General features: G+C 46.5%; 1 protein-coding gene across 1 annotated transcript in view; it reads left to right on the top strand.

Moving 5' to 3' along the window:
* LOC308109693 (insulin-like growth factor-binding protein 4) overlaps positions 1-22921 on the top strand; it is a 30170-nt gene extending 7249 nt beyond the window's left edge. Inside the window, exons 2-4 of the mRNA XM_080463455.1 lie at positions 16570-16733; positions 19125-19250; positions 21295-22921. Of these exons, the coding sequence (XP_080319581.1) occupies positions 16570-16733; positions 19125-19250; positions 21295-21432 (428 nt within the window). The 3' untranslated portion in view covers positions 21433-22921. The remainder of the gene's footprint in view (positions 1-16569; positions 16734-19124; positions 19251-21294) is intronic.
* Positions 22922-24987: the final 2066 nt, after the last annotated feature.

Here is a 24987-nt window from a genome sequence, read left to right as displayed (position 1 = left end):
AAGTGCAGTGTAAACTAAAGCGTGCAGTGTAAAGTCTGCAGCGTAAACTAAAGCGTGCAGTGTAAAGTATGCAGTGTAAAAGTGCAGTGCAAAGCATGTTGTGTAGAGTGTAAAGTATGCACTGTAAAGCATGAAGCGTGCAGTGTAAAGTGTGCAATGGAAAGTGTGCAGTGTGAAATATGCAGTGTAAAGAGTGCAGTGTAAACTAAAGCGTGCAGTGTAAAGTCTGCAGTGTAAAGCATGCAGCGTGCAGTGTAAAGTGTGTAGTGTAAAAAATGCAATTTAAATTGTGCAGTGTAAAAAGTGCAATGTAAAGTGTGCAGTGTAAAGAGTGCAGTGTAAAACGAGCAGTGTAAGTGTGCAGTGTGCCACATAAAACGTGTAGTGTAAAGTACAACTTGCATGCAACATGCAGTGAAAAGTGTGCAGTGTGAAGCGTGCAACATACAGTGTTAAGTAAGCAGCGTAAAGCATGCAGTGTAATGTGTAAAGCATGCAGTGGAAAGCATGCAGTGTAATGTGTAAAGCATGCAGTGGAAAGCATGCAGTGTAATGTGTAAAGCATGCAGTGTAATGTGTAAAGCATGCAGTGGAAAGCATGCAGTGTAATGTGTAAAGCATGCAGTGGAAAGCATATAGGGTAAAAAGTGTAGTGTGAGGTAAAGTGTGCAGTGTAAAGCGTGCTATGTCCACCGCAGTGTAAAGTAAAGCTTACAGAGTAAAGTAAAGTGTGCAGTACGGACGTCCCGGTCACACTTTTTTCCCAACGATACTGATCCGATTTTTCAGAATTGAGTATCGGCCGATACCGATACTTTCCCGATCCGATACTCACATTACTATTGCAAATATACTCAATAGTGTATTTTTGGAGCGACTAAGACGTCTGAAGCTAAAAGCACTGTTGGCAGAAGCTTTGTTTAGATAGAAATTATTGTAAAACTCACTTATTGAATCAAAATTCTTCTCTTTCTCTTTAGTTGTTGTAAACTGAGGAACATCCACACGACGATAAAACGATCTTTGTCCTCCCTGACCTTCTCCCAACAAACCGTCCTCACCTCACTATGAACACGGCTCAACACGAGGCTTCAGGACATGTAGTACACATGCCAGGCCTTTAGGGGCGCTGTGACTCACCAAACACAATAAAAACGCAGAAGAAGACAGACCACATAGAAATGTAGAAGTAGACTTCTGCACATAAACACATAAACTCCTATTTATAACTCTAGTTTTATAGGTCTATGGCCCCGCCCCGCCTGCTTCTAGTCCCTGATTGTTCTGGTTATTAGGTGACGTAGCGGACCGCGTTTTTTTTTGTTAGATTGGCGGGGTGATCGGCTGGATTTGCCGATCCCTGATCACTCACAAATCACTAATATCGGCCCGATCCGATATCTACCAATCGGATCGAGACATCCCTAGTGTGCAGTATAAAGTAAAGCGTGCAGCAGGTAGAGACTCGGTCAGACAGCAGCTCCAGTCACAAGCAGGACGTTTCCTTTCCGGCTCCTTCAGGAATCTTCTGCATTGTTAAAGAAGCGGCTGCATCTCCTGAAAACATGTCTGACGCTGGCCAGTCTGAGCTACAGGGAACTTGCTCCATAAAATTAGAAGAGAGATTTTAAAGCCAGAGAATTCATGAGAAAAGGGCCGCGGCGTGGATCTGCTGTGAGGAATTGAATTTACATTTCTGCTGATCATCAGTGAAAAAAGTGGCAACAGAAGCCACAGAACTGAATAATTTTCTTGGTTTAAGCTTTACTGATCCTGAAGATCTCATTCACGTCACTTCAGACTTTGGCTTGTGACTAATAAAGACTTCAGGCTGCCATTTGTAAAGAAGCCGCAGGGGGGATGTCCACATCTGAGCAGTGCTGCTTCAAGTTAAAATAAAACTTTATGATAGTCAAATAAAACATGTATTCTGACTCACCATGGTTTTTTTTTAACCATTTGGTTAATAGAATAGACTATTGGCTGTAGGAGGTTGTTGGCGGCTGTTGGAGGCTGTAGGAGGTTGTTGGAGGTTGTTGGCGGCTGTTGGAGGTTGTTGGAGTTTGTTGGAGGTTGTTGGAGGTTGTTGGAGGTTGTTGGAGGTTGTTGGAGGTTGTTGGCGGCTGCTGGAGGCTGTTGGAGGCTGTTGGAGGTTGTTGGCGGCTGTTGGAGGTTGTTGGAGTTTGTTGGAGGTTGTTGGAGGTTGTTGGAGTTTGTTGGAGGTTGTTGGAGGTTGTTGGCGGCTGCTGGAGGCTGTTGGAGGCTGTTGGAGGTTGTTGGAGTTTGTTGGAGGTTGTTGGAGGTTGTTGGCGGCTGCTGGAGGCTGTTGGAGGCTGTTGGAGGTTGTTGGCGGCTGTTGGAGGTTGTTGGAGTTTGTTGGAGGTTGTTGGAGTTTGTTGGAGGTTGTTGGCGGCTGCTGGAGGCTGCTGGAGGTTGTTGGAGTTTGTTGGAGGCTGCTGGAGGTTGTTGGAGGTTGTTGGAGGTTGTTGGCGGCTGCTGGAGGCTGTTGGAGGTTGTTGGAGTTTGTTGGAGGCTGCTGGAGGCTGTTGGAGGTTGTTGGCGGCTGCTGGAGGCTGTTGGAGGCTGTTGGAGGTTGTTGGAGGTTGTTGGCGGCTGCTGGAGGCTGCTGGAGGTTGTTGGAGGTTGTTGGCGGCTGCTGGAGGCTGCTGGAGGCTGTTGGAGGTTGTTGGCGGCTGCTGGAGGCTGCTGGAGGTTGTTGGAGTTTGTTGGAGGCTGCTGGAGGCTGCTGGAGGTTGTTGGAGGCTGCTGGAGGTTGTTGGAGGCTGTTGGAGGCTGTTGGAGGTTGTTGGAGGCTGTTGGAGGCTGTTGGAGGTTGTTGGAGGCTGCTGGAGGTTGTTGGAGGTTGTTGGAGGCTGCTGGAGGTTGTTGGAGGTTGTTGGAGGCTGCTGGAGGTTGTTGGAGGCTGTTGGAGGTTGTTGGAGGTTGTTGGAGGATCTCTGCCTGGCCACATGTGGTGTGTTCTTGAGCAAGACACTGAACCCCAAACTGCTCCCAATGGGTGGATTAGACACCTTGCATGGCGGCTGTCTCCAGTGGCGTGTGAATCTGTGTGTGAATCTGTGTGTGAATCTGTGTGTGAATCTGTGTGTGAATGTGTGAATGTGTGAATGTGTGAATGTGTGAATGTGACGATGCAATGTGGTTTGAAGACTGAACAAAGAGTTGAAAAGCTCAATATCAGTGAAATCTATTTACAACTTAATGCGAGTTAATGTGGAGGCTAACGCTACCTGAGTTTAAAATAAACAGATTGATGATGCTAATGCTAACAGTGAGCTCAGCTGGTGCATTGATGTTAGTGTTTGTGGAAATAATTGATTTCTTTACTAATGCTACTAATTGAAGGCTACTATTGGGACTGCTAATGCTAATGCTGATATTAATGGCTGGTCCCAGGGTTTCTGAGATGCTCCACCTCCAGCAATCAGGAGTTTAGGGAAATAGTCTCTGTTAAAAGTAGTGCTTGGGTTAAAGCCAATGCTAATGGGAGAGAAGAATAGAATCGAATCAAAAAGAATCGAATCAAAAAGAATCGAATCAAAAAGAATCGAACCGAATAGAATAGAATAGAATAGAACTTTATTTATGTAGCACCTTTCCCAGACGTGAGTCACAAGGTGCTTAACAGCACTAAAAACAGAAAAAATTAAATAAAGAACAATACAAAATAAAAAAATAAAATAAAACAGAGATAAGATCAGTAAAGGTATAGAAGCAAGAGAAATAAAAACATACAGAGTGATCCAGAGAAGCAGCTCTGCAGAGTGAAGAGATGTCAAACATGCTGTGGGAATCATTTCTACTCAGGACACAAATTCATGAATTGTTCAAGTTCAAATGAATCAATGAATCCATGAGAGGGAGTCAGAACAGCTGCACACATCAGGATTACCAGCTTTCACTCATTCATCACCAAGAAACTGCAAAACGAGCCGCAGTGGAGGAGGAAGTGACAGCAGAGGTCAGCTCCTCCTGATGATGGAGTGAATTCCTGGTGAGAACAGACTGAACTGAACCTCCGAGGAGGCAGCCAACCAGAACACAGTTTATCTCATTTATCTGATGAGGATCCATCTGGAAACGCTCCTGGTTCACGCTGTACTTTTCACAATGTACTCGTGTTTTAATCTCTCAGCCAAACGAGGATGAAGAGTTTGAGACTTTGGTTAATATTTCAACAACTGAAGGAACGATTGATTTCCCCACCGGAAAGTAAGAAACCACCAGAAAGGTCCCACAGAGTTCATCATCATCATCATCCCTTGTTTTTATCATTGACATGTTATAACTGTCATTGTTAATTACAGCTTCATCATTTTTATAAAATGTTCATCACCGTCGTCAGTATTATTATCTTTGTCATTTAGGAGATCAGCATCATCAGCATTATTATTATTAGCATGATTATTAACGTTGTTATCCTAATTATTATTAACTACCTATATCATCATCATCATCATCATCATCATCATCATCATCATCATCATCATCATCATCATCATCATCATCATCATTATACTAACAGCAGCTGACATACCTCACCTGCCATTGGTCTTAATGTTACGGCTGATAGAGTGGAGTCAACTAGAAGCATAAACCATCCCCTGAGCAAGTTCTAGCCAGACCCATCATTAGTCTGGGGTTCTGGGGGTCCGGGGGCTGATCAGAGCCAAAACCACGACTGGCTCACCTCATGCAGGAAAAGTTCTGAATGACTCTGATGTAGAGTGGAATTCAAGGAATTATTATTATTATTATTATTATTATTACCGGTATTATTATTATTATTATTATCTTTTATGGATGCAGGATGCAGGATGCAGGATGCAGGGTGCAAGATGCAGGATGCAGGGTGCAGGATGCAGGGTGCAGGGTGCAGTGTGCAGGGTGCAGGGTGCAGGATGCAGGATGCAGGATGCAGGATGCAGGGTGCAGGGTGCAGGGTGCAGGGTGCAGGGTGCAGGGTGCAGGGTGCAGGGTGCAGGATGCAGGATGCAGGATGCAGGATGCAGGGTGCAGGGTGCAGGATGCAGGATGCAGGATGCAGGATGCAGGGTGCAGGGTGCAGGGTGCAGGATGCAGGATGCAGGATGCAGGATGCAGGGTGCAGGATGCAGGATGCAGGATGCAGGATGCAGGATGCAGGATGCAGGATGCAGGTCACAGCAGCAGCAGCCTCCCTAAATATCAGACACAACCCGATGGTGGTCGCAGGCTTCCCACCGGTTTCTCAGCCCCACTGCAGATTTTACTAACAATTAATATCAAAATGTAACTAGAATCCAGTGGCGGCTGGTGGAGTTTTCTCTAGGGGGCGCTATAACTCCAAAACAGACATTTAGCAAAAAGCAAGCAAAGACCTATTAAGGAATCACACCAGATTATTTACATAAATTAAACAACAAAGACAAGATTATAATGCCTTGTACTCTTCTCTGTTTGGTGCATACATTTTATATGATAATAATGATAATGATGATGATGATGATAATGATGATAATAATATATGAATAATACCTGTATTAATCCCTGCTGGCTCAGATTATAATGTCACGTACCATTCTGTTTTCCATACATACATTTTGCCCTTCTTTCTTTGAGAGCAGAACAACGTCTCTGGTTAAAGTCAGGGATGGTTTTAACAAGGTTCTTCTCCACAGACGGCGTGGCCAATGCATTGAGTCTATTATTTTAGATAGGATGTGCTTACGATCTTTATTCTGTAGTCTTCATCAAGCTGACAGGAAATGTTTGTTTTTCCAAACATGGCACGTCGGAGAGCAGTTTGTTCATGCTTCCTTGTCTTTTCTGAAAAAATCAGTTCTACCTGTATGAATCCAGGCTGGGTGGGATCCTGACGTTTGAAGAAGGAGGCAGGAAAGCAGAATAAACATGCAGTTAGCTTAGCATTGTTGCTAAACCAGGTCCTGGAAAAAGACCGGCTGGACTGTCTCCCTCTGTCTCCCTCTGTCTTTTGACTGCTGCTGGACTGTCTCCCTCTGTCTCCCTCTGTCTTTTGACTGCTGCTGGACTGTCTCCCTCTGTCTCCCTCTGTCTTTTGACTGCTGCTGGACTGTGATGTCCGGCTGATCAGGTCCACACTCTTTGACGTCAATCTTCTCCTGATATGTTCTCCTCTCAAAATGTGTTCTCTTAAGTGACTTTACTGAATCAGCGAATCTCTCTCTCTCTGTCCTATCTTCTCCAACCCCCGCGACCCCCCCCCCCCCCCCCCCCCCCCCCCGTCCATCAGCCACCCTTTATGACAGACGGCTGAGACGTCAGCCCCGCTGCATTCAGCTCGGGGTGCAGGAAAGGTTCGCCCCAACATCCCCCGATCTCCTGCAATGTAGACGAGCTACTGCGCATGTACAACTTTCAACCAGAGTCATGACAGTGCTGCCCTGAACACGTCTGTATGCTGATGTTCAGTCAGAGGAATAGCGCCACCTGTTGGTAAGAGGAAGTTGAAGGATTTAATTTATATTTTCACATACCGTGGTCCCAAACTTTGTGATTTCATCCTTGAGATTGGTCGGGATATGAAGCACATCAGGACTCTCTTACTATAAACCAAACAGGAAGTCTGCCATTTGGCATTAACTCAATTCCTCCTACAGGATAAATCTAAGAGACCGAAACTTTTTGCCAGAATATATAACAGTCCTTCCTGAAAAATGTCTGTTATAATCTCCCACGCCAGTCCAAGGGCGTGGCCATGGCGACCTGCTGAAAACCTGATGGATCGCCATCAAACAGGAAATGATGAGTGACTCTGCTCTACATGCTTCAATCTGCCTGAAACTTTACATGTGTCCTGCCACACACACTCACACACACACACACACACACACACACACACACACACACACACACACACACACACACACACACACACACACACACACACACACACACACACACACACACACACACACACACACACACACACTCCTTACGGATATCATCTGTAGATTAGTGTGCAGAGCCAGTGAAGCACACCAAGCTGAAGTTTCAGGAGAGGACTCACAGGGCCGAGTAAAGTACATTTGTACTTTTTAGATACTTGGAATAAAATGTGGAGTGAAAATAGGAAGTAAATGCTCCAGTTTTCTACCTCTTCCATCTGTTTTTAATGCTCCTGATGTTTCAGTGGCAGCCGAGTGGTGTCAAGTCGTTCTACATATCAACAGCCACTTCCTCATCTGTCGTTCAGCGTAGATCCAACTTTCCCCTGACAGCTGAAGCTCCAAAGAGATTCAGAGTTTTCTTTTGCTTCTCTGCTACTCCTCAACAGTGCCTCAGACATCAGCTGATGATTAACTGATTCAGAGAAATGTTTTGCCGGGAAAAGCTTTGTTCTGACTCTGGCAGGACCAATGTTGACTGAAAAGAGGTTTTCTGGTCCTGGGCCCAGAAGACTTTGGAGCCTGATGCCAAGACCTCTTGAAGTTGCTGTCAATACAGTTTCCTCTGGTGTTAAACCTGTTGAAATTGCTGTCAATACAGTTTACTCCAGTGTCAAACCGCTTGAAGTTGCTGTCAATACAGTTTCCTCTGGTGTTAGCCCTCTTGAAGTTGCTGTCAATACAGTTTCCTCTGGTGTTAAACCTCTTGAAGTTGCTGTCAATACAGTTTACTCCAGTGTCAAACCGCTTGAAGTTGCTGTCAATACAGTTTACTCCAGTGTCAAACCGCTTGAAGTTGCTGTCAATACAGTTTCCTCTGGTGTTAGCCCTCTTGAAGTTGCTGTCAATACAGTTTCCTCTGGTGTTAAACCTCTTGAAGTTGCTGTCAATACAGTTTACTCCAGTGTCAAACCGCTTGAAGTTGCTGTCAATACAGTTTCCACTGGTGTTAAACCTGTTGAAGTTGCTGTCAATACAGTTTCCTCTTGTTTTAAACCGCTTGAAGTTGCTGTCAATACAGTTTCCTCTGATGTTAAACCTGTTGAAGTTGCTGTCAATACAGTTTCCTCTGATGTTAAACCTGTTGAAGTTGCTGTCAATACAGTTTCCTCTTGTTTTAAACCTCTTGAAGTTGCTGTCAATACAGTTTCCTCTTGTTTTAAACCTCTTGAAGTTGCTGTCAATACAGTTTACTCCAGTGTCAAACCGCTTGAAGTTGCTGTCAATACAGTTTCCACTGGTGTTAAACCTGTTGAAGTTGCTGTCAATACAGTTTCCTCTTGTTTTAAACCTCTTGAAGTTGCTGTCAATACAGTTTCCTCTGGTATTAAACCTCTTGAAGTTGCTGTCAATACAGTTTCCTCTGGTGTTAAACCTCTTGAAGTTGCTGTCAATACAGTTTCCTCTGGTGTTAAACCTCTTGAAGTTGCTGTCAATACAGTTTCCTCTGGTGTTAGACCTCTTGAAGTTGCTGTCAATACAGTTTCCTCTGGTGTTAGACCTCTTGAAGTTGCTGTCAATACAGTTAAACAGTTTCCTGCATTGTTAATTAAAAAAAACACAACATCACAATCCTTGTTGTTCTTTCTCCTTCTGTGAAAGTTTGATGGGCTGGAAGTTTGTGAATGAATGAATGAATGAATGAATGAATGAATGAATGAATGAAGGAATGAAGGAATGAATGAATGAATGAAGGAAGGAATGAATGAATGAATGAATGAAGACTCAGAAAAGGAACAATGATGACTCGTTCATAAGATACATTAAATACATTGAACTAAACAATGGATTTACTTTAGTAGCTGCTGCAAGTAAAAAAATGACTAGTTACTGGAATATGTTGGTAGAACGTCATTGACCTGTCAAACTATTCTATAATCTCTATAATCTGCGTATTAGTGGAGGAAGATGCTCTATAATCTGGACCTTTGGTCTTCGTAAAGACAAGAAGCAGCTAACAAACAGCTGATAATCTGCAGCTCGTGGAAAGGGAAGCTACATTTAAGTTAACAATGCTAATGCTAATGCTAACACTCACGGGGCATATATGTAGGGTAAAGTGTGTGTGTGTGTGGGGGGGGGGGGGGGGGGGGGGGGGGTTGGGTGAAAACTTGTGTGTCTCTGCTTTGTTGAAACTGACTGCAAAGCAGCAATAAGGTCCTCTGTATCATCCTGCTGTCGTCCAATGAAAAGACGATTCTATTCTGCAGCTTTATCGTTGCTCTGTAATTTCAGGGAACTAGTAAAACTCCTCACGCAGCTGCTGATTGTGTATAAATGTGTCATATAAAGCCTCCTGTCAGTGGAAGTATAAACCAGTGAAGAGAATTCTGCCAATCCGACCGAGCACAACTAAATATTTATTTGAGGCGGATATTTGTCTTTGGGGTTTACAAGCTGGCCTTAAAAACCACTAACAGTGGAATCTGAAACGCGATCGTTGCTCCGTGTGACTGCAGATATAAACAGTCTGCTACGTGGGCCGGACTTTGTTATTGTGTCGATTCAATGGTTCGACCCACGATGACCTGGAGTCAGACTCTTCTCTTCTCTTCTCAGCGGACGACGGTCCTCTGACTGCCGTGACGACACGTTGACAGCCACTGATACGTTACAACACATATTTAGTGAGAATCAGCCTGAACAAACAATACGCATGATTGTGTAACTGTGGAGCCTCTTGGTGTTTCTTAACAGTGACTCTGGGCTACAGGCTGCTCCGCCTCAGGCTCCAGAGCAGATCTTTGTTGAGATTGACAGGAATCCAGAGCAAAACACTTCTTGTGCTGTTCGAGGTCGAGATGCTGCTGTTTTCTTATGAGTCTGAAACATTTTGACTTTGTAATCAATAATGGAGGTTTGTCTTCTTTACATCAATGCATGTGCGTCGTCCTCATCCTCAGTTCAGCCGCACAGGATCAACAAACTCGCCAAGCAATCAAGACCTTCACTCACCATCAGGTTCCCTGCAGATTGTAAAAAACATGAATGAATGAATGTGTGTTGCAAACTAACGAATGCTCAAAATGAAGTCTGCACTGTCACACACACGCTTTGGCTACCGTGTGTGTGTGTGTGTGTGTGTGTGTGTGTGTGTGTGTGTGTGTGTGTGTGTGTGTGTGTGTGTGTGTGTGTGTGTGTGTGTGTGTGTGTGTGTGTGTGTGTGTGTGTGTACTAAACACTTGAAATGAAATGACTTTACATTCAGTCGGTCGGTCGGTCGGTCGGTCGGTCGGTCGGTCGGTCGGTCGGTCGGATCGGTCGGTCGGTCGGTCGGTCGGTCGGTCGGTCGGTCGGTCAGTGGGTCAGTGGGTCAGTGGTGGTATTCTGACTAAATCACCCATAGAAAGTAAAGATGTGACGTTGGCAGCGAGTCGGTTGTTTGAACGGCTCGTTTCCGAGGCTGAGAAGCGGTTTACAGTCGGAATGACAGCTGACTGACCTGCTTTTAGTCCCTCGTTGCTGCTGCTGGATGTTAACAACCGTTTAACTGCATTAACAATGAGATTTCATCTCATTTCATCTCATCTTTTATGAGTTTTAATATCTGCTGTAACCAGCAGCAGCAGCAACAAATGCTAAAGGAAGCTGGTCACCAGGCAACAGGGCCCCCAGTTCATCTGAAACACCACATTTACTACTTTATCAACATTTTAAATTTGACAAACAGATCAGTGCTGTGGTGAAGGCCAGTTTTTTCCATCTGCGGCAACTCGCAAAGATAAAATCCTCACTTTCAAAACATCATTTTGAAATCCTGATTCATGCTTTTGTCACGACACGGCTGGACTATTGCAACACCCTGTACACCGGCATCAGTCAGTCCTTACTGACTCGCCTGCAGCTGGTTCAGAACGCTGCAGCTGGTTCAGAACCCTGCAGCTGGTTCAGAACCCTGCAGCTGGTTCAGAACGCTGCAGCTGGTTCAGAACCCTGCAGCTGGTTCAGAACCCTGCAGCTGGTTCAGAACGCTGCAGCTGGTTCAGAACGCTGCAGCTGGTTCAGAACGCTGCAGCTGGTTCAGAACCCTGCAGCTGGTTCAGAACGCTGCAGCTGGTTCAGAACGCTGCAGCTGGTTCAGAACGCTGCAGCTGGTTCAGAACCCTGCAGCGCCTTCTGACTGGCTCACGAAAACATGATCACGTTTCACCCATTCTCTCTTCTCTGCACTGGCTCCCAGTACAATTTAGAATTGATTTTAAAATTCTGTTATTTGTTTTTAAATGTCTTAATGACCTTGCCCCTCGTTACCTGTCCGACCTGCTCGTGTCGTACTCCCCAGCACGTTCTCTCAGGTCAGCTGATCAAGCGTTGCTTTCGGTCCCCCAGACGCATCGCAAACTAAGAGGAGACCGAGCGTTTTCTGTGGTTGGTCCCAAACTGTGGAATGAGCTTCCTCTGTTCATTAGACAGGCTGAACTGTGGAATGAGCTTCCTCTGTTCATTAGACAGGCTGAACTATGGAATGAGCTTCCTCTGTTCATTAGACAGGCTGAACTATGGAATGAGCTTCCTCTGTTCATTAGACAGGCTGAACTATGGAATGAGCTTCCTCTGTTCATTAGACAGGCTGAACTATGGAATGAGCTTCCTCTGTTCATTAGACAGGCTGAACTATGGAATGAGCTTCCTCTGTTCATTAGACAGGCTGAACTATGGAATGAGCTTCCTCTGTTTATTAGACAGGCTGAACTATGGAATGAGCTTCCTCTGTTCATTAGACAGGCTGAACTATGGAATGAGCTTCCTCTGTTCATTAGACAGGCTGAACTATGGAATGAGCTTCCTCTGTTCATTAGACAGGCTGAACTATGGAATGAGCTTCCTCTGTTCATTAGACAGGCTGAACTATGGAATGAGCTTCCTCTGTTCATTAGACAGGCCGACTCCCTTCAGGTTTTTAAATCACATCTCAAAACACGCATGTTCTCTTTGGCTTTTAACCAGTGTTGAAGTTGACTTTTACTGCTCTAAGAGTATTCTGTGCTGCCACTGTATTGTTGTATTCATAACTGTATTTTTATATTGTTGTACAGCACTTTGGTCAACTGAGTTGTTTTTAATAGTGCTTTATAAATAAATTGGATTGGATTGGAGGGAAGACCACATATTAGAAAAAAACTAAATGAGCCAGAGTGAAAGGAAACGCAGCAGCGTTTAGATTTTCTGTGGTCGACGAGGTAGAGCATCAAGCAAAATCCGTCAGATAAACGTCTTTTTCAATCCCGCATCAAAAAACAACTTCCCCCACCGAATGAAAGCTCAGCGCTGACGGTCTAAAGAAGGGACAGGCTAACGAGGACGACGTCTCCGTCTCGCCTCCACCGGTTCTGCTTTAAAACACAATCCAGATGAAATTAGAATCAATCTTCCACAATCATTCCCACCAAATGGAGCAGTGAGCGCAGTAAATGACCCTGTGTGAGATTTCACAGCGGGGCACTAGTGTGGGCCTGCAGCTCACTGCAGGACGAGTGTGTCCGTCAGACCCGACACGTCAAAGTTCAGAGAGCCGTCGCGGAAACGCACTTTGACAAAAGTCACAATTTTCACCGAGAGTCATCATCAATCTGTTTTACACTTACAATAGTACATTTAAGGTTAATGTTATTGTGGTACATTTTCACCAGGAAGGTCCGTTTGCATGTTCTGGCCAATTTTCAGTTCTGAAGGACGAAACGTCTCGACCGGGGGTCGGCAACCTCCAACAATCAAAGAGCCATTTGGACCCATTTCCCACCGAACAGAACCCACTGGGAGCCGCACTATATTAAAATATCCCATCTGCCGTAAACCCTCCTGTTGTTGTTTACCTACGCTGCTTTGCTCACACGACTGGTCATGTCGACTCGGTTCATTGAAATGGAGGCTCACAAGCTTTACTGCGACGGCTGTGGTGCTGCGGCCGCAACTTCCGCTTTGGTCCCGTGACGACTTTTGTGTAACGACGTTACAAACCTACGTTGTTTGGCGTCGTTCACAGTCCCGCCTACATTGTAACTGTACTCTTTACAACAGAGATGGGTCTGGGTGCTGCGCTTTGCCTTACCGTACCTCCCCGCTCCATCCCGCTCCGCCCCGTTCCACCCCGCTCCGCCTCGCTACCGCTCCTCCCCACTCCGCCCCGCTCCGTCCAGCTCCGCCCCGCTCCTCCCCGCTCCACCTCGCTACCGCTCCTCCCCACTCCGCCCCGCTCCGTCCAGCTCCGCCCCGCTCCTCCCCGCTCCACCTCGCTACCGCTCCGCCCCGCTCCGTCCAGCTCCGCCCCGCTCCTCCCCACTCCGCCCCACTCCGTCCAGCTCCGCCCCGCTCCGTCCCGCTCCTCCCCGCTCCGCCCCGCTCCGCCCCGCTCCACCTCGCTACCGCTCCGCCCCGCTCCGTCCTGCTCCGCCCCGCTCCACCTCGCTACCGCTCCTCCCCGCTCCGCCCTGCTCCGTCCAGCTCCGCCCGCCCTGCTCTGTCCAGCTCCGCCCTGCTCCGCCCGCCCTGCTCTGTCCAGCTCCGCCCTGCTCCGCCCTGCTCCGTCCAGCTCCGCCCGCCCTGCTCTGTCCAGCTCCGCCCTGCTCCGCCCTGCTCCGCCCCGCTCCGCCCCACTGTGCCATGTACTGTGCAGTTGGACTGCTAACAACTTCCTTCAAGCTCCCGCTGCAGCATTACCCTCCAGGTTGTCCTCTGTCTCTGAGCCACCGTGTCCAGATTGTCCTCCTCCTCCTTTGTGGGGATTTATTTCCAAACACATCAATGCCAAAATGCTGAAGCTCCATTCATGTGTATGTTTACATGAACGCAGCGATTGTAGAAAGTATAATAATAATAACAACAACAATGATAATAATAATAATAATAATAATAATAATAATAATAATAATAATAATAATAATAATAATAATAATAATAATAATAATAATTCCTTGAATTCCACTCTATATCAGAGTCATTCAGAACTTTTCCTGCATGAGGTGAGCCAGTCGTGGTTTTGGCTCTGATCAGCCCCCGGACCCCCAGAACCCCAGACTAATGATGGGTCTGGCTAGAACTTGCTCAGGTGATGGTTTATGCTTCTAGTTGACTCCACTCTATCAGCCGTAACATTAAGACCAATGGCAGGTGAGGTATGTCGCTGCTGTTAGTGGCTTGGTGGACAGTTCAAGCAACAAGTGAACATTTTGGCCTGAAAGTTGTTGACAAAAACACAAAAATGGGCACGAGTGGTGATTCTGAGCCGTTTGTGATCGAGCCGGTCTTAGTGTGTCAGTATCCAGAGTGAAGGCCAACACACAAGGACTCAACACACAAGTGGCTCAAACTGCTGCAGAACTTCTTGTTGGTCCTGATAGAAGCTTCACCATGATGACCTCTGTCCCCCACCAGGGGGCACCAACGTGAGGAAGCTCCAGAACCGGACCACAGTGATGGAAGTGAAGCAGTGTTTCTCAACATATTTAACCTTTCACGGAAGCAGTTATCACAGAAGCAGCTGAGGAAGGATTTGAGGAACACAACAACCAGTCTGACATGTTGACTTGACGTGTTGGACAAGCGAGGTGTCCCCACCGTACAACTTCATAACACTCAGGTTATAAAGGGAACCGATGGAGTCGCAGGTCTTAATGTTATGGCTGATCCATGCAGACAAAAGAGGAAGCTTCGGTTGGTTCTGATTCTGAGTGTAATTATATGTTTACTGAAGACTTTTGTTTATTGCTGCAGTTCACCTGTTTCACTCCAGCCAGAAAATCATAACTCACAATTAGAAACCACAGAGACGAGTGGAGATTTCCTTCATGGAGAAACAGGAAACAGGACATTTGACCTTTGACCCACTAAATCTCGAGTCGTTCTGCAAAACCAACCAGGCAGGACCCCGAAAAGTGTGAACTGACAAAAAGAGAGGCAAATAGGAACATGACAGATCGAAAGAAGCGTCTGATTCTTAGCTGGCTCTCGTGGAAGAAAGTGCTGATGGGCAAGGCAGCAGGACTAAAAATAGAACCAGCCAGGAGACACTTCCTCAGACGAGCCTGAAACTAGAGAAACGCTCGTCTGTCCCGGTGGAGGCAGCAAGGTGGAGGCAGCAAGGTGGAGACAGCTGGGTCAAAACAGCTGAGTAGAGGCAGCTGGGTGGAGGCAGGCAGATAGGTGGAGGTAGCTGGGTGGAGACAGCTAGATAGAGACAGCTGGGTGGAGGCAGCCAGGTCAAAAAAGCTGGGTGGAGACAGCTGGGTCAAAAAAGCTGGGTGGAGGCAGCTGGGTGGAAGCAGCTGGGTCAAAAAAGCTGGGTGGAGACAGCTGGGTCAAAAAAGCTGGGTGGAGGCAGCTGGGTGGAAGCAGCTGGGTGGAGGCAGCTGGGTCAAAAAAGCTGGGTGGAGGCAGCCGGGTCAAAAAAGCTGGGTGGAAGCAGCTGGGTCAAAAAAGCTGGGTGGAGGCAGCCGGGTCAAAATGCTGGGTGGAGGCAGCTGGGTGGAAGCAGCTGGGTGGAGGCAGCTGGGTCAAAAAAGCTGGGTGGAGGCAGCTGGGTGGAAGCAGCTGGGTGGAGGCAGCTGGGTCAAAAAAGCTGGGTGGAGGCAGCTGGGTGGAAGCAGCTGGGTGGAGGCAGCTGGGTCAAAAAAGCTGGGTGGAGGCAGCCGGGTCAAAAAAGCTGGGTGGAGGCAGCTGGGTGGAGGCAGCCGGGTCAAAAAAGCTGGGTGGAGGCAGCTGGGTGGAGGCAGCCGGGTCAAAAAAGCTGGGTGGAGGCAGCTGGGTGGAAGCAGCTGGGTGGAGGCAGCTGGGTCAAAAAAGCTGGGTGGAGGCAGCCGGGTCAAAATGCTGGGTGGAGGCAGCTGGAAATTGCTTCTAAACCATAACGGTCCAAACTTTGAGTGGAATCCTGGCAGTGAGGTCTGATCAGAACTCAAATCAGCTCCAGTGATCAGATTGAAGGTTTGAAGTTGGGTTGCAGATTGCATTGCAAATATCGGAGTCTGTATAATAAAATAAAAAAACACTCCTATTTTGATCAACATTCAGACTTTTGACATTTATACTGAGAAATAAACACAGTTATCATTTGGAGTAATGACCTCTGATGCCTGACAACAGTCCTGTGAAACCTTCAAAAAGCACTTATATGTATACAGACAAAGGAAATTGGATTACAGACCACAGAGTGTTAATGCGGCCCATGTCTGGTCCAGCAGCTCTCGTTATGGGAAGTGAGGTAATGTTCAAAACAACTTGAATGAAAAAAAACTAAAAAATAAACCCCACAAATAAATAACAAAATAATGATGCACTGGAATGTGCATGAGAATCAGCAACACAAACATTTTATCTTTTTGATGTCACTTTATTCTTTCCAGTCAAAATGAGCAACGTTGCAGGAGGAACCAGAGCTGAAGCAACGAACCAGCTTTAAAAAATAAAGCAGCAATCAACAAGAGCAGGAAGTGACGGTTTGAAGCAACCAGACCTTCCTAAGTGAAGCTTGCATGTTCTTCCTTTGAGTGTTTGGATTCTCTCCGGGTGTCATGATCCTTCCCACTGGTCAAAGTCATGCTCTTTATGTATTTGGTGCCTATGAATTGACCATAAATGTGACTTGTTCTTTTGCATGGACTGTTGCTGCTCGACTTCCCTAACATGATTGTTGCTTCTCGTTTAGTGACGGAGAGGCAGGATGAGCTCGTCCCCGAACATCCAAACAACAGCAACATCCGCTGCAGCTCGCAGGACAAGCGCTGCATTCAGAAGACTCTGGCCCGACACCCTCCCAAATCCAGCAACCAGAGGAGCAACACAGCCCGAGACGACAGCAAGGCGGTGCTGGTGAGAGCCAGCTTCCTCCGTCACCACTGCCGTCACCATGTTCACATCTCCGTCACCACATTCATCAACACGTTCACACCTCCATCACTGCATCCACACCTCCATCACCACCTAAATCAACACATTCACACCTCTGTCACCACCTCCATCAACATGTTCACACCTCCATCATCACCTCCATCAATACATTCACACCTCCGTCACCATCTCCATCAATACATTCACACCTCCACCACCATGTTCGCACCTCCGTCACCTCATCCACACCTCCCTCACCACCTCCATCACCATGTCCACACCTCCCTCACCACCTACGTCACCACCTTCACGTTCACACTGCTTCAGCTGGAAGCAGCAGCATCACAGCAGCACAACTTGTAACCTAGAAAGCCAGTTGTTAGGACGACAGTGTGGAAGCAGAAACACGGTGGGTGGAGCAGGTGAAGCCTGAGCAGGAGCTCGCTGCAAGTTCACAAAATTAACGTCGCTGTTTCTGTCCGTGTGTTTTTAGAGCGCATTCACATTTCCCTCTTTGATCCGGATCAGAGTCTCTTCAGGGACTTTCTGGAAAAGACTGTTTTGTTTGGGCGTCTTTGAACGCTCCCCTGAGCTCTGATCCGGATCTATCAAGCGGACTCTGGTCCTCTTGAAAATGTTGGTCTTGGCGCTCATGCGATCAGACTTATCCGGGCGAGGAGACAGGATGTGACGTAGAGCCCAATGCATTTTGGGTATTAAACAAACAAAGCTAACAGCGCAAATTAGAAGAAAAAGTTGGAAAATGTATTGTGGACAGATGTGGAGTAGAGAGAAAGAAGTAGTGAGGAAGACTCTCATTGATATCTGGTCTGAAGGCTATATATGTTTGTGGCTACCCATTAGTCATGAGCTAACTAGCATAGCTACCACCGGCAGGACTTCCGGTTTCGGTCCGGACCAATCAATGAGCCGTGGTTCTTCTTTACTTTCTCTCTCGTCAGTGTTTGTTTCAGGCGACAGCGCCCCCAAACCAGTAGCTGATGCAGTTGTGTGACATTTTACACCCACCACCACCACCACCACCACCACCACCACCACCTCCACAAACTGAGCCAAGTCCCGAATGTGAAAGGCCCCTTATTCTCTTCAAACAAACAAGATTTGTTCCGCAAAACGTTTTTCAAAACATGAGTGGTGCCCGGCCCTGGCAGGTGTTTTACATTTAGCTTTTATGGCTCTGAAGCCACAAGCATAAAGATCGGGTATAAATTGCACAAATTAGTTTTTTACAGACCGTAGCATTTAATGGCGGCTTTGTGAAACAAAATTCAGGTGCATATTGACATCAGAATGCAATTTGCTGTTTTATTACCGGCAGGAGTGGGATCATAACGGCCCCATTACTCAATAACAGGCACATAAATCGTCTGTTCGTTTAACTCGTGAAACATGAAACACAACCAGGCCACAGAGGCCCACATGTACATTTATCTGGGCCACCCACCTCGGTAGCTTTAACCAAACCACAAAATCATTTTTGGAAACTTTTGGACATTTTAAAATTGTTTTTAAGACTCAGTGGGACGGCGGTTGGCGTGGTCGTACAGACCCATTTAAAAACAGAACGAAGCTTTTATTAGTTTGCCTGGAAAGTCAAATGATTTGCAGACAGAAACGTTTCGATTTCTGTGTTGAATGAAATTCCACAGCAGCACATGAAAACAGAAACGGGTTGTACAATGATCAGCCAGATCATTATGACCACCCGCAGGATGGAGTCTATGTTCCCGCTTGTCCTGCTGAAACTCTATCAGTGATTCAAAGACCCTGTCACCAACACTTCTTAAGCTTAACAAAATAAAGAAATGCTACATGTATTTGCTATTTTTACTATTTTTAGTGAGATATTCAAACACCCTCTTTGACTTACACAAATCTCCCGAGGTTAAATTGAGTACAAATAAAGTAGCCGCGACCTTGACCTTGAGATCAAACCTGGTACCGATTGAAGGTTTGGACACAGTGTCGGGTTAGGGTCATCATCTGCCACTGTTACACTAAAGGTTTGCCATTTTATCAATTACTTTCTATTTTGCTCACATTAAGTCCATTTAAAATGCATTTCATGCATTTGTTTTAGTTTTTTCAAAATTACAAAAAAGTTCAGTGTATTATTTTGTAGTTTCAATTTGTTTTTACCATGACCTTTTAAAAAAGTCCAATCATATTTTGACAAGGCTTTCTGGCACCCCGACCCATACACCACCCCCCGCCACCCATCCACCCGCCCACCCTTCAACCGCGATGTTAAAAAAGTGGAAAATATCTATATATGATATTCCAAGACAGAAATGATAATAATAATATTAATTTGTTTTGGATGAACTATTCAAAGTGTCTTTCCTCCCACAGGCTCCATGTCGGGCAGAGCTCCAGAGGGCGTTGGACCGGCTAGCATCTAACTCCCGCACACACGACGATCTCTTCACGATCCCCATTCCCAACTGTGACAAGAACGGAGATTTTCATCCCAAACAGGTCTGTGATGATCAAACACACCCGACCTTGAGTTTTAGTCCCTGTCCAGCCAAAACCATCATTTTCTCGCCGGCATTCTTAAAAAAAAAATTCCGTCCACACGCTCAAAATGATGTAGTACATATGCCAAGCATTTAGGTGGCGCTGTAAGTCACCGAATACATCAAAAACACAGGACAAGACACGGAGAATACTCCTGCTCATCCTTGTATTGGAGAAATCCTACAATGGGGGCGGGGTTGCAGCATCTTTTTCCGCAAATTTGCATTTTGCGCGTCCACACCCCAACCTTCCCCGGTGTTTTAAAATGTCTCCACTCTGGTACCCCTATAAAAACTTGTTTTCAGGTTCCTAAAAGGCTGTGCCCTGTGGAGGATTTGGCAAAAGCGATGCGGTTACATGCAACAGCGTTGTCGTGTGGACTTAAGTCTCCGTCTACACAGAATGTGACGGGACGGATGGGGGCAGGACGGTGAAGCAAAGCGCACCCAGACCCACCACAGAGAGTATGGTTCAAATGTAGGCGGGGTTGTGAACGATGCAGGAATGTGACGTCGTTACATAACAGTGGTCGTGGGACCAACGTGTCCGGAGTAAAGCCTTGAGCCTCCGTTGTCTGTGACACAGCCTGGAAATCTTTCTCATTGTGAACAGCAGCGTCCACCTCCTGCTGAAGCTCCTCCTCTCCTGTTACTGAGAGGAGCGTCTGCACCTCGTTGAAAGACTGCAATGCTGTGTAGCACCGACATTTCAACAAACCCAGTCAACTAAACAACCAGTGTGCACAATGCAGCGAATGAAAACAACAACAGAGGGTTTATAGCCGATGAGACATTAAAATATTGCGGCTCGTCCAAAGTGACGATCGTCACGACCAATCGGCAGACGGCTGCTTTGTACCTCCTCTTTATCGGACCCGTTCTGTAGTGCTAGCTACCTCAACGGAGGAGTGACGAAAAATCGTAACCTTTGGTTACGGTTGTTTCGGTACCATGCACAACTTTTGCAGTGGGGCCGAACGAAAACCCGTCCTGCCCCGTTCCGTCCCGGCACATGTTGTGCAGTGGGTCCAAGGCTTTTGTGAACCAATACTGCATGTTTCTAATATCCAGCCAAACCTGTATGATACTTTAGCTTTAGCTCCCCTCAGTTCATCAGAGGTCTGCAGCTGTAACACACAACACGCCTGCAGCTGATGACGTGTTTCATTATCAGTTCAAGATCAACACGAGTCTCCAAAGTTGCAGCCAAGTCAAGAGTCACATGGAAAGCGATTCACTCTCACAGCTCCAGACTTCCGTCAACGGGACAATCATCGCGTTATTGTCCTGATGGCTGCTATTAGGTTTTCGACGCGGTTATTTTTTGGTGGTTTTTTTTCCTGCTTTCACGAGATTGGACAAGCATGCCAGATAAGAGCGAGATAAGGCCGAGCAGCAATCAGAGCTACAGACGCACAGTCGCAGATAAAAGCCGTCGCACGTCTGACTTGTGTGGATTGTGCAACGTGGTTAAAATATTTCTGTCAGGCATCTGTTTACTGTTTAACTCAAACTGTGCTGAGATAAAAACCTGTGGGGAGGTGAAGCCCGGGTCACCGGGGACAACCGGGAATCAGTTCATGGCTGCTGCTCTCTCGGAAACTCGTTCAACATAAAACATCATGAAAATACTCTCCGTCTTGTATTTCAGGGCGTTTTTGTGGAAATAATAAAGGATTTGAACAAAACATTCACATTACTCAAGATTCTTCTCTTGGTGGGGGTTGAGAGTCTCCGGCGGGCGGAGGGGATGGAGGGTCTTGTTCAGAGGAAGCTGATGGAGGTCGAGGGTCTTGCTCAGGGGAGAGTTGGTGGGGGTCGAGAATCTTCTTGGTGGGAGCTGGTGGGGGTGGATGGTCGTTCTCAGGGGGGAGCTGGTGGGGGTCGAGAGTCTTCTTCTACCTCTGAGTACTGTCATACTGGAAACTCCCTACTGAAATTGTTGAACCCATTCATTAAGTTGGCGGCACCACGAGGATGACTGATTAATTCTTCCTCCACAGTGTCATCCTGCACGCGACGGCCAGCGGGGGAAGTGCTGGTGTGTGGACCAGAAGACGGGCTTGAGGCTGCCGGGGCCGCTGGAGCTGCGTGGGGATCTGGACTGCCACCAGTTAACGACCTCCACCCTGAGAGACTGAGGAGGGACGAGCGGGGCGGGGCGGGGGGACTCGTGGCGGGGCCGGGCAGAACGAGCCGGGGTGGGACAGAGTAGAACAGAGTGGGGCCGGCCGGGCAAGGTGAGCAGGACCACCTGAATTCTACTGGTGCTTATTCAAAGAACCACATGGCTACAGGACTTCATCCTTCAGCCTCACAAGGCTCCGCCTGGCGGGACGAGCTGGTGCAACAAGGAAACTGTTGATTGATTGATTTCTTTTACTGTTTTGTTTCTGTGTGTGAGGGAGAGACAAAGAGAGAGCGAGACAGAGAGAGAGAGACAAAGAGAGAGAGGGACAGAGAGAGACAAAGAGAGAGAGAGACAGAGAGAGACAAAGAGAGAGAGGGACAGAGAGACAAAGAGAGAGAGGGACAGAGAGAGACAAAGAGAGAGAGGGACAGAGAGACAAAGAGAGAGAGGGACAGAGAGAGACAAAGAGAGAGAGGGACAGAGAGACAAAGAGAGAGGGACAGAGGGACAAAGAGAGATATGGACAGAGAGATAAAGCAAGAGAGGGACAAAGAGACAAAGCGAGAGAGGTTCAGTTCTTTTGAGTACTTGTGTTGTTTCTTCAACATGAACTTCAGACCAATAGTTCTACGACGGTTCTACGCTAGATCTACGATAGTTCTGCGATAATTCTATGACAGCTCTACGTCAGTCTTACAATAGATCTGCAACAGTTCTACGACAGTTCCAGAATGGAGCTAGAACAGTCATACGATGGTTCTATGACAGGTCTAAGATAGTTCTATGACAGTTCTACGACAGTTCTACAACAGTTCTAAAATATTTCTACCACAGTTCTCCAAAAGTTCTACAACAGTTCTACAATAGATCTATGATAGTTCTATGATAGTTCTATAATAGCTCTACAACAGTCATACAACGGTTCCACGACAGTTCTATGATAGTTCTACGATAGTTCATTGACAGTTCTGTAAGAGTTGGATAGTTCTATGACAGTTCTACGTGCGCTTTACAGTGAAAGGTTGTAAACAAAAGAAGAAGAAAACACCACTCCTCCACATAAAAAGACTCTTGTACTCTGTACAGATGAAGGCTGCTTTGTTTTTTCTAGTTTGAGCAAGCAACTGGGAAGTGGGAATGCTGTCAAATTGGAAACTTCCCACTAATATTGTGGGAAGTTTCAGGAAGTAAATTAGTGAACAGCATTAGTACATCTACAATGGACATAAGAGTTAGTTAGTCTCTCTTAGCGATGCACTCTGTAATAACCAAGCTTTACTGTCATTAATTGTGTGTTTATAAGTAACTGGGAAGTTTTGATGTTAAAGTGTTGGAAAATACATCTGAACACTGTCAAATTGGGAAAATTCTACCAATATTGTGGGACGCTGCTGGGCGCCAGGATTTGTGCATTCATATGAAAAATTGTATTTCTTAATGATGTGCCTTGTAACAACTGAGGTTTTCTTTTTGCAATTAATGGTAAATGATTACACTGATGTGATGTTTCTGCTGCTTCAACACTCCACACACACACACACACACACACACACACACACACACACACACACACACACACACACACACACACACACACACACACACACACACACACACACACACCAATGGAGGAGGCTGCCCAGCAAGGCTGAGGAACGTTGTGGGATCCAGTGTCTTGCTCAAGGACACGTTGGCCTACAGACAACATTGGACCTGGAGGACAACCTGCTCTAACGTGCATAGGACCCCCGTCCCCCCCAGCTGCCCCCGAGCACCGCGCTGTGTGGATTCTGCCAATTGTCACTTTGGTGAAGAAATCTTCCCAAGGGGATTAATAAAGTTGGATTCTCCTTCTTCTTCTCCTTCTACCAACAAGCTGCAGACGCGTCTCCATGATTAACTGGAAAGTTTAAAATACACCGGAACGCTTTTGTTGCATTCATGATCACCTGGGAAAGAGGAAAGTTATGACTTCCTCAGCTGGGAAACTCATCTGGGAACTTCCCAATAAGATCCTGCTAAGTTGAGGCTTTCAGAAAGTGCTGAGCAGCTAATCAGAATCAGAATCAGAAAAAAACTTTATTTAACCCCGAGGGGCAAGTAGGTGGGCAAAGAGCGATACGTAGAAAGGCAGGAGGGAGAAAAAACAGAAAAAAGACGGGTGGGTGAAAGCAGGAGAATATGTGCAGAGGCCGGCCGGCCTGCCCAGTAACAGTATGAGCAGTTGCTGCTGAGGTAGTAAAGGTAAGTAATGATCATATACATGTCAGAAATTGAACAGTTGTGTGCAGCAAAAAACTTCAAATATAAAAAGAAAATCTAATATATATATCAAAATTTACAATACCAGTATAATTACTATAATAATTATAATTACTATAATGGTAATAATTTAATAATAAATTACAATAATATAAAAAAATTCATATTTCTTTTAAAGAAAAAATTATATTATTTAAAAATAATTTATAAAGAGCTAGTATCTTCAAAGCAAGTCCCCCGGCTGGCTCAGTAGGTAGAGCATGAGACTCGAAATCTCAAGGTTGTGGGTTCATGTCCCACGCCGGGGGCCACCTTCCCGTGGGCTCACCACCCGTAGGAAAGGTTCTTAATGTGCTCCGGGTGACGGTGCTCAGACTGACACCCCCGTCACCCGGAAATGGATAAGCGGGAGAAAATGGGTGGAGGTACTGATGGATCTTCCAAGCAGCAGATTTGTAGTATTGCACAGGACAGAGTGGTTATTGCACATGAACAAACTGAAAAATTCCAGGTTATTGTAACCCCTTGGAGTTCAGGAGAAGAGCATTGGGGACAAGAGTTGCTCTCCTTCTCTGGGTCTTGCAGGCCGGCGACCTGATGGAGCAGCTCAAATGCAGAGAACAGCGCATGTGTGGTGTCACTGAGGATGTGATGTGACAGGCCTCGTGTCTGCTGCTCGTACACAGCGCTCAGGTGGCGAGCAGGAAGTCCAATAATCTTTGAACGCACCTTTACAATGTTGTGCAGGCGGTTCCTGTCCTGCAGGGTGATGGAGTGATACCAGCAGCACAGGGAGAAAGACACGATGTTTTCGAGGCGTGTGCAGTAGAATGTCAGTAAGATGTTCTTGCTGACAGAAAAGGAGTTCAGTTTTCTGAGTAGGAACATCCTTTGGTGGAACCTCCTCAGGATCCCCTCAGTGTTGGAGGAGAACCTCAGTGGGTTGTCAAAGATGGTACCCAGGTATCTGTATTCCTCAACAGTCTCAACCGGGGAACCGTGGATCATGGTGGTCCCAGCCACTGCTCAATTGTCAGGATACTTTGGTCTGCATGAGAAATAGTCTTTTTTTTTTATTGATGCACTTTAGCACTGAATCATTTAGGAATTCGAGTGTATCCGCAAAACCTTCTTCACTTTCGGGGGGTCCGTTTACACCACACCAGTGTTCTGATGCACTGAATCCACAAAGTTTTTAATCCGGCTCCCAAAGTGGAAAGATTCTTTCACGGCGCAAATCCCTCCTGAGGAGACTGATGGAGGCTACAGAGCCTATTACTGCTCACCCCCCCCCCCCCCCCCC

This window comes from Lipophrys pholis, assembly GCF_963383615.2.
Source record: "Lipophrys pholis genome assembly, chromosome: 5".
Classification (NCBI taxonomy): domain Eukaryota; kingdom Metazoa; phylum Chordata; class Actinopteri; order Blenniiformes; family Blenniidae; genus Lipophrys; species Lipophrys pholis.
The sequence above is the reverse complement of the archived record's forward strand: the minus strand, read 5'-3'. Positions and strand labels throughout refer to the sequence as shown.